The 10,027-nt window shown below is 47.6% G+C and overlaps 2 protein-coding genes across 3 annotated transcripts in view; one reads left to right on the plus strand and one right to left on the minus strand.

Annotated features, from left to right (window-relative positions):
• GTF2F2 (general transcription factor IIF subunit 2) overlaps positions 1–10,027 on the minus strand; it is a 108,388-nt gene that overhangs the window by 51,940 nt on the left and 46,421 nt on the right. The window lies entirely within an intron of this gene.
• KCTD4 (potassium channel tetramerization domain containing 4) overlaps positions 901–10,027 on the plus strand; it is a 9,220-nt gene continuing 93 nt past the window's right edge. Inside the window, exons 1-3 of the mRNA XM_060235367.1 lie at positions 901–996; positions 1,913–2,061; positions 8,969–10,027. The exon at positions 8,969–10,027 is cut by the window's right edge and continues 93 nt beyond it. Of these exons, the coding sequence (XP_060091350.1) occupies positions 901–996; positions 1,913–2,061; positions 8,969–9,812 (1,089 nt within the window). The 3' untranslated portion in view covers positions 9,813–10,027. The remainder of the gene's footprint in view (positions 997–1,912; positions 2,062–8,968) is intronic.

The raw sequence follows: 10,027 nt of genomic DNA on the forward strand, positions 1-10,027 counted from the left end.
TTCAAAAAGCCTGCAAAAGATTCGCATCTATACTGTTTCCTAAGAACAAACAAAAGGTGTCCCAGAATCATAGAGTTGGAAGGGACCTCCAGGGTAATCTAGACCACTCCCCTGCACAACGCAGCGAATTCACAGTTACCTCCCCCCCACACACACACACAGGGACCCCTGCTCTGAGCCCAGAAGATCGGGAGCGAAGGGGGGAGAGACTCTCTAGGACCCCAAGCAAAAGTGGCCTGGAGAAAAATTGCTGACTCATCTTGAAGTGCCAATCAGCATTTCTCTGAGCAAATAAGAAAAGGCTATGAGAACTGAGCACTGATGCAGCCCTTCCTGCCCTCCTTCTCATATTCTGCCCAATACTCAGAATCAGCACTGCTGCCAGATGGTCTCTGTTGAAAAACCCCCAAGGAAGGAGAGCCACCGCCTCCCAAGGAGGAAGCCTGTTCCACTGAATAACCCCTCTAACTGTCAGGAAGGTCTTCCTAACGTTGAGCCGGAAACTCTTTTGATTTAATTTCAACCCGTTGGCTCTGGTCTGACCTTCTCAGGCAATCGCACTGTGTAGGAAAACACAGGATATAAATCAGTCTTCATTTTCCCCAAGGTAATCTCCAAGGAATGAGGGGGAGGCTGGCTGTCTTTTGTTCTTTTACCTCATTCCTTTGTAGTAAACTATTAAGGGGAGTGGAGGGGGGGGGGTGAAATCTGGCACAGAGAAAAATCTTTTATAAGCCCAGCTATCAGGACGCTGATATGCAGCAATCACACTGGCTATTGACCCACTCCGGAGCCCAATTCAAGGTCTTGGTTTTGTCCTTTAAAGCCCCGCCTGGCTTGGGACTGGCGTATCTGAAGGACCATCTTCTTCCCCATGTTCCTGCCCTGAATTAGGATCACATGGAGAGGCCTCCGGAGGCTCCCACTGGACAAAGAAGATCGTTTGGTGGGCACACGAGAAAGAGGGCCTTTTCAGTGGCAGCCCCACCCGGGAAAGTGAGCCTGCCCCCCTCACTTTCAAAGGCACACTCTCACTGAGCTCAGTTAGGAAACAGGAACAAAAACGATCCTGGGCGGGGAGGGGGACATTATGGCTCCAAAGCTTCTGCGGTGGAAGAACGGCTCCCCCGGGTTGGCAGCCAGGAGAGCCAGTGGATCAAAAGGTCCCAGAGAGGCCCTGACCTGGATAATCCAGGCAAGCCCGAGGATCTCATCAGATCTCAGAAGCTAAGCAGGGCAGACCCTGGCAAATACTTGGATGGGAGACCTCCAAGGAATACCAGTACCAGGAGGTGGAGGTGCAGAGTTTGGGTTAACTTTTTGGCTCCACCTCTGTTTCTTAAGAATTAACACAGCAACCGTTCTTCTTCTGCCTACAGGATGCCGCACACGTGGCAAGAGATAAGGAACCTCCACAGTCTTTGGGGGAGATTAAACTACCTCCAAGAATTTGGTTTGAGTGGCTTTGTTCACTCTAACGCAGTGACAGTATTTGGGTCTCACATCTCACAGCTAAACATTTGCTACCCTTTACATTTTAGCCAGCCCCGCCCTTCTCAAAAGTCCTCCAAAAATATTTCCGTGGAGACACATTCATATGAGTCAGTAGATTTTACCAGAGATAAACAGTGAGACCTGTAAAGCATATTACTAATAATGACTCCTCCCAAGAACGCAAGACACTTGCAGCTAGCTGGCTGCTGGCTGCCTGCCTTTTGTACAGAGCACGCCCCGTGAGTGGCATTCCCTCTCACCAAACTCCTGATTTGCAGCTCTACAAATGCAGGGTCAGAGCAATGCAGTCCAATGCTAGACACGTGATCTTGCGTTCCTTTGACGGAGCCCTCAAAATGCGCAGCAATTGGCTCCACTGCTAATTGGCATACTCCCCTCCAGTGTATCCCGCATACAGGAGGGCAGATTCAGCTCAGCAGTGTCACGGGGCATCCGCGCTGGTTTCGAAGGAGGAAATGGCCACATCTGGGTTTTCCGCTCATTCCAGGAGGGAACTTTCACCGCCTCTTTTATTCTGACGTATCTTTACATGACTGTAGAGCATGAGTGAGAAGATCTGCCAGCCCGGTCTGCCAAAGACATTGCCCGTGGGCACCCAATCACCAGTGTGGAGGCCCTCTTATGCTGCTGCACTGAATCTACCTTCCCATGGGGGGGGGGGGACACAGCAGAAATGTTCTTCTAACTCTGGAACAGAACTGCTATGTTAGCCAGTGAACTTAACCCAGTGCCCTCTTCATTCATTCATTTACATTCTTTATAGCCTGCCTTTCTCCAGGGGACTCAAGGCCCCTGACACAGAATCATAGCGTTGGAAGGGACCTCCACAGTCATCTAGTCCAACCCCCTGCACAATGCAGGAAACTCACAAACACCTCCCTCTAAATTCACAGGATCTTCATTGCTGTCAGATAGCCATCTAGCCTCTGTTTGAAAACCTCCAAGGAAGGAGAGCCCACCACCTCCCAAGGAAGCCTGTTCCACTGAGGAATCGCTCTACTGCTCAGGAAGTTCTTCCTAATGTTGAGCCGGAAACTCTTTTGATTTAATTTCAACCCACTGGTTCTGGTCCTACCTTCCGGGGCCACAGAAAACAATTCCACACCATCCTCTAGATGACAATCCTTCAAGTACTTGAAGATGGTGATCATATCACCTCTCAGCTGCCTCCTCTCCAGGCTAAACGTCCCCAGCTCCTTCAACCTTTCCTCATAGGACTTGGTCTCCAGACCCCTCACAATCATCGTCACCCTCTTCTGGACCCCTTCCAGCTTGTCTATATCCTTCTTAAAATGTGGTGCCCAAAACTGAACACAGTACTCCATGTGAGGTCTTATCAGAGCAGAGTAAAGCAATACCATCACATCATGTGATCTGGACACTATACTTCTGTTGATACAGCCCAAAATTGCATTTGTCTTTTTAGCCACCGCATCACACTGTTGACTCATGTTCAGTGTATGATCCACTAAGACCCCTAGATCTTTTTCACACATACTACTGCTAAGACAAGTCTCCCCCATCCTATAACCATGCATTGGATTTTTCCTACCTAAATGCTGAACTTTACATTTATCCCTGTTAAAATTCATTTCATTGATTTTAGCCCAGTTTTCCAGCCTGTCAAGGTTATCCTGTATCCTGTTTCTGTCTTCTTCTGTGTTTGTAACCCCTCCCAATTTAGTATCATCTGCAAATTTAATAAGCATTCCCTCTATTCCTTTATCCAAATCATTGATAAAGATGTTGAACAAAACAGGCCCCAGGACAGATCCCAGAGGCACTCCACTTGTCACTTCTCTCCAAGAGGATGAGGAACCATTCACAAGCACTCTTTGGGTGCGATCTGTCAACCCTTTACAGATCCACCTAACAGTAACAGGATCCAAACCACATTTTACCAGCTTGTCAACAAGGATAGCATGTGGAACTTTGTCAAAAGCCTTACTGAAATCAAGATAAACGATGTCTACAGCATTCCCCAGATCCAGCAAGGTAGTCACTTTCTCAAAAAAAGAGATCAGGTTAGTCTGACATGACTTGTTCTTGAGAAAACCATGCTGGCTCTTAGTAATCACATCAATTCTTTTTAAATGTTCCAGGACCGACTGTTTGATGATTTGGTCTAAAACGTTTCCAAGTATAGACGTCAAGCTGACGGGTCGGTAGTTACCCGGATCATCTTTTTTCTCCTTCTTGAAGATGGGGACAACATTAGCCCGCCTCCAATCTTCCAGCATCTCTCCTGTTCTCCAAGAATCCTTAATAATAATAGCCAGAGGCTCAGAAATTACATCCGCAAGCTCTTTTAGAACCCTTGGATGCAATTCATCTGGCCCTGAGGACTTCGTTTCATTTAAAGAAACTAGGTGTTTATGTACTACCCTATGCTGATCCTAGGTTGGAACTTCATACCCTCCTTATACGTTCTGTTTTTGCCATGTTGAGCACCGTTTCCCTCAGAAGAGAAGACTGAGGAAAAGTAGGAACTGAGCAGTTCCTCCCTCTCTTCATTGCCGGTTACAATTTTTCTTTCCTGCCCTCGCAATGGGCCTACCGTGTCCTTGCTCTTTTTCTTACTCTGAACATAAGAAAAGAACCCTTTTTTGTTGTTTTTAGCATCTTTGGCCAGCCTAAGCTCATACTGAGCTTTAGCTTTCCTAACTTTTTCTCTACAAGCACTGGTGACTTGTTTATATTCATCCTTGGTTATAAGGCCCTCCTTCCAATTCCTAAAGAAGTCTTTTTTATTTCTCAAGTCTTTAGAGAGCTGTTTATGGAGCCACTTTGGCTTCTTTAGGCTTTTTCCATTTTTTCTTCTCATAGGAATCGTCTGTGATTGCACTTTCAGTATTTCGCTTTTAAGAAACTCCCACCCCTCCTGAACCCCCTTCCTCTTAAGTATTTCTGACCATGGGATTTTACCCAGCATAGTTCTAAGTTTATCAAAGTTTGCCTTTCTGAAGTCCAGCCTATAAGTCTGACTACGTATAGCTTTTCCCTTCCCTAAGACTGTAAATTCCAAAATCACATGGTCACTACTGACCAGGATGCCCACTATTTCCACTTCTTCAATCAAATCTTCCTTGTTGCTGAGAATCAAATCCAAGATAGCAGATCCCCTTGTTTCCTTCCTCACTTTCTGGAAAAGGAAGTTGTCAGCAAGGCAAGTCAGGAATCTATTTGACTTTTCATTTTTAGCAGAGTTGGACTTCCAACAGATGTCTGCGTAATTGAAATCTCCCATGATCACTGTGTCCCTTCTCTTGGAGAACTTTGCAATCTGCTGTAGAAGTATCTCATCCAAGTCCTCTGCCTGACTGGGTGGTCTATAGCAGACCCCCACAGTAATATCACTGTTATTTCTTACTCCTTTTATTTTTACCCAGACTCTCAACTGAGCTGCCATGCTCAGATTCACATATTTCCTCACAAGTATATACCTCCTTCACATATACTGCTACGCCTCCGCCCTTTCTCATTTGCCTGTCCCTTTTAAATAACTTGTACCCCTGAATCCTAATATTCCAGTTGTGAGTGTCATCCCACCAAGTTTCAGTAAGGCCTATTATGTCATAGTCTCCTTCCTGGATTAGGACTTCCAGTTCCTCCTGTTTGTTTCCCGTACAGAGTAGGTCAGTACATCCTGTCGACAGTGAAGCAGGGTTTAGGCTGTGGATTCAACCAAAAATCTAAAAAACAGAACTGCAGAAAAGCATAACGTTAACACAGCACAAGGAGGAGCGCAAAATTGCATAACAGGATCCAACTTGCAACACACTATGTAGGCCAGGAGGGCTCCTACCAGGCCCCTGAGCAACTGGCTGTCTTCTGCTTCCTTCCCCATCTCTCTTGCTTCCTTTTGCATAACAGCTTGCTCTGCAAGGCTTGCTCAACTGCATAGGAGCTACAGAGCAAAACCTCTATTTTCTCCACTGGCTGAGGCTCCTCCCTTGGGGAGGAGAGGGAGAGGAAGAGCTTGCTTTGCCAGGCTCTCTCAATCGCACAGCAGAACTACTGAGCCAAGCCTCTCTTCCTTCTATTGGCTGAGGCCCCTCCCTTTCCCAGTCCCCTGGGGAAGGAAGGAAAGAGCCAGAGCTTCCTTTGCCCAGTTCCCTGGAACCCATGGAGAAATACGGAAAGCACCTTTAAGACCAATGAGCGCCACTGTTTTAAGGATGTTTTTAAGTTTTTATTTTAAAAAAAATCTTTAATTGTGTTTGTCTGCATCCTTTATAAAGTTTATATCTCTGCTACCTAATCTTAAATAAAATAGAAGAAGAAGATATTGGATTTATATCCCGCCCTCCACTCCGAAGAGTCTCAGAGCGGCTCATAATCTCCTTTATCATCCTCCCCCACAACAGACACCCTGTGAGGTGGGTGGGGCTGGAGAGGGCTCTCACAGCAGTTGCCCTTTCAAGGACAACCTCTGCCAGAGCTATGGCTGACCCAAGGCCATGCTAGCAGGTGCAAATGGAGGAGTGGGGAATCAAACCTGGTTCTCCCAGATAAGAGTCCACACACTTAACCACTACATCATATCTATATTTATTGCTTACAGACCATTTGGTCATAAGCAAATGGCAATGAAATAGAAAATTCATCAATAATATAGATTTTAACAGATTTTACAAAATAAACGTTTAGAATCAGCGAAGTGCACAACATAAGACATCAATTCCCATTTGCTTAAAATCCTGCTCTTGTCTCTTAAATCTAAACACTCCTGGAAGAAATTTTACAGCTGAAACTGTGATGGTTAGATCAAACCGCCAAGCAAAAGCTTCTCTGCCTTTTGGCTAAGATCAAGGGTAATGAATACACACATGGCCTGGCCCGACAAGGTCTCATTTATGTCAGATTTGGCTCTCGTAACAAGATGAGTCCGACGCCCCTGATATAGACCAAAGTCCCCAATAATTTATCCAAGTAACTTTGTGAAGCCTTTTAGAACACTGATACCAAGTGTCTGCAGAGAGACGCCCTACTGAAGGATTCAGTTTTGCACAGTTTGCAGGAAGTCAGGAGAGATGGAGCCTTCCTGACCTCCTCAGGCAGGCCATTCTACAAGGTGGGGGCTGCTACAGAGAAGGCTATGTGTACAGGCAGCGGTTGACTTCACCCCTTTCACTCACAGAAGGCCCTGTGGAGATGAGCAAAGCTGTTGTGACAGATAGGGTTGCCAAGTCCAATTCAAGAAATATCTGGGGACTTTGGGGGTGGAGCCAGGAGACTTTGGGGGTGGAGCCAGGAGACATTAGGGGTGGAGCCAAGATCAAGGCTGCGACAAGCATAATTGAACTCCAAAGGGAGTTCTGGCCATCACATTTAAAGGGACGGCACACCTTTTCAATTCCTTCCATAGGAAATAATGAAGGATAGGGGCACCTTCTTTTGGGGCTCATAGAATTGGACCCCCTGGTCCAATCTTTTTGAAACTTGGGGGGTATTTTGGGGAGAGGCACTAGATGCTGAACTGAAAATTTGGTGCCTCTACCCCAAAAAGCAGCCCCCCCCAGAGCCCCAGATACCCGTAAATCAATTCTCCATGATTTTCTATGGGAATAAATCTCCATAGGGAATAATAGAGTTCCCAGCAGATATTTCCCTCCCCTCCCACCCCCACCCCCCGCTTTCTGACGACCCTGAAACAGGGGGAGGGCCTCCAAACCAGGGGATCCCCTGCCCCCACCTGGGGATTGGCAACCCTAGTGACAGAACACAGGGGGAAATGAGGTGTGTCTTTTCATGCGCATGAATAAAATATGTTTCCAATAGCATTTAGAGACTGGTTGGTTCAAACATTAAATTTGCAGTCAAGTATCATACATATTTTAGATGTATGCCAACAGAATTTAAAAAGAAGCAGCCTCACAGCTGCAGGGAAACTTGGGAAGTGCGCCAACAACTGCTCGGGGATCCACAAGCCAAGGAAACCAAAGGAAAGAGGCAGTTGGGCTCTTAATTCCCACCCGTCAGCTCTCTGTCCTCGGCCTTCAGTCCTATATCCTGTGGAAATGTTCTTCTGAAATACTGCACGAAGGCACATTAACACACCACCACCTTATAAAAATATTAGCACTGCTACCGTACCACCGGCTGTGGAGCTAATTCTAGTGGGAATCGGCAGTGGAAGTCATGCCTGCTCCCCCCTCCCTTCTGGCAGAGAGGTGGACGTGCAATGCATCATGGGTGGGACAACGGTAGCTCTACCATCAATGAAATTGAACCACTGTCCTGCTTCACAGAAATGCCCAGACCACACAGGTTAAAAAGGCTCTCGGAAAGGATCTGCGGCCCACACGAGAGGAAGAGTTTGGTTTTGGAGAGGCAGCTTCAGAATCTGCCCTCCCAGCCTGCTCTCCAAGAAAACAGGCAGCACTATTTGCACAGCTTCCCCTCATCTTGCAGCTTGTGGCAAGTACTCGCAAAGGGAGGATCCATTTTTAACACACTGAGCCTTCGAAACACAGCTGCTGCTGCAGGGAGAAACCGGGCAGCTTTTCCTACGGCAGCTTTTGTTGTGTGTCCCCCCACCCCACCCCCAATCACTGAAGAATTGCTGTAATGCAGCATTGCTGAACAACAGACCTCAGGCGCTTGGTTACAGACCGGCTCTCTTTCACACACGAGCAGCAGCATGGGGAGGGGGGGGGGACAAACAGCCGTACGGCGCATTCCGACATATAACTTAAAAACAGCTGGTACGATAAGAGCAGGTCATCTCTTCTATCAAGGCTCTTGCCTACAAGAGGAGACACGTTTACGGCAGGTTCCTCCTTTTGCTGCCAACGCACAGGTGCCGCCCCGTGACAGAAAGTGGCATTTTTAAGTGCTGTTGTCGTTGTGAGAACAACCTGACCGAGATGCACAGCCCCACCACCGCCACCACCCCGCAAGCAGGATGAGAGGCTTTGGGAACCCAGCGCAGACTCACACCCTCCCGAGTCCAACTGAAGTCCCTGAGCTCTGCTTTGCCCTGGCCTGCAGCTTTCAAGAAGGTTGACTGGGCAGCGGCTCCTTAAAATATATCCCAAAGGCAAGCCGGACTGCCGAGATGCATCGATTACGCCACAATTTCCCAAATCAGCATTTTAAAACGGATTTTCTAGACCCGTATTTCAGTTGAAACGTGAAGAGGCAAGCAGACAGCTTGACCTGTCCTTTCAGCATATGCTACAAAAACGTGTCTTAGTCATTTCAATTTCTGGGACTTCCCAAGGAACACTCCGCTGGTATCCACCCCACCCTCCTCTCTCCCTTAGACAGTTAAATGCAAATTGTGTCTCACGGAGCCAGGCAGGCTCCCAAGATCCGCTTGCTGCTGCTACTGCTGCCTACTCGGCTTCTGCGCCACCTACTGCAAACCTGAGCCGAGGAAGAGGAGCTCATGCAAAGCTCACGGCAGCACACCTCTCCCGCTTGCTCTCCCTGCTAGAGCTGCATGAAGGAGCTTTTTAAAGAAGAAAGCGCCGCAAAAAGCGAAGGACGAGCCAGGCAAGGAAGCCGCCTCCCCAGCGACGGAGAACAAAACAAACAGGCGTGAGATGGAGTGCGACAGGAAAAGCGGCGACCCTGAAGGCATCGATCAAGGCAAGAGCTGTAAGATGTCTCCGGTGACTCTCAACGTCGGCGGCTACCTGTATGTCACACAAAAGCAAACCCTCGTCAAGTATCCGGACTCTCTGCTGGAACGAGTGGTCAGCGGGAAGATCCTATGCCCCTCTGATGCAGATGGCCATTATTTCATCGACAGGGATGGGCTGATCTTCAGGCATGTTCTGAACTTCCTCCGGAACGGGGAACTGCTCCTGCCAGAGGGATTTCAAGAAAACCAACTTCTGGCACAGGAGGCAGAATTCTTTCAGCTTAAAACGCTCGCCGAGGCTGTCAAGGCCAGGTGGGAGAAGGAGCAGCAGGCGTCCAGAGAGGCCACCTTTCTGGAAATCACGGACAGCCACGACCGTTCGCAGGGCCTTCGGATTTTTTGCAACGCCCCGGATTTCATAACAAAAATCAAATCTCGCATCGTTTTGGTGTCCAAAAGCAGGCTGGATGGCTTCCCGGAAGAGTTCTCAATCTCTTCCAACATTATACAGTTTAAATACTTTATAAAGTCAGAAAATGGCACACGGCTTGTTCTGAAGGAAGACAACACTTTCGTTTGCACCCTGGAAACGCTCAAGTTTGAAGCGATCATGATGGCACTGAAATGTGGATTCAGACTGCTGACCAGCCTGGATTGTTCCAAGGGGTCAATTGTTCACAGCGATGCTCTTCATTTTATCAAGTAATTACTACTTCTTCACTCAATGGACAAAAGGCCACGAGCATGCAGCCTGCCAAACCTCATTAAACCACCCGGAATCACAATCAATTTATCCCACTCTGCTCTCCGCAGAGTACTGCTGCTAAATGTGAGCTAATGGTATGTAAATTGTTACAGCCATCTCTGAGTTCATTGTGCCTAAATTTAATAATAAAAAATATATTTACTAAATGTGATGGG

The sequence above is a fragment of the Heteronotia binoei genome, chromosome 3 (assembly GCF_032191835.1).
Source record: "Heteronotia binoei isolate CCM8104 ecotype False Entrance Well chromosome 3, APGP_CSIRO_Hbin_v1, whole genome shotgun sequence".
Taxonomy (NCBI): domain Eukaryota; kingdom Metazoa; phylum Chordata; class Lepidosauria; order Squamata; family Gekkonidae; genus Heteronotia; species Heteronotia binoei.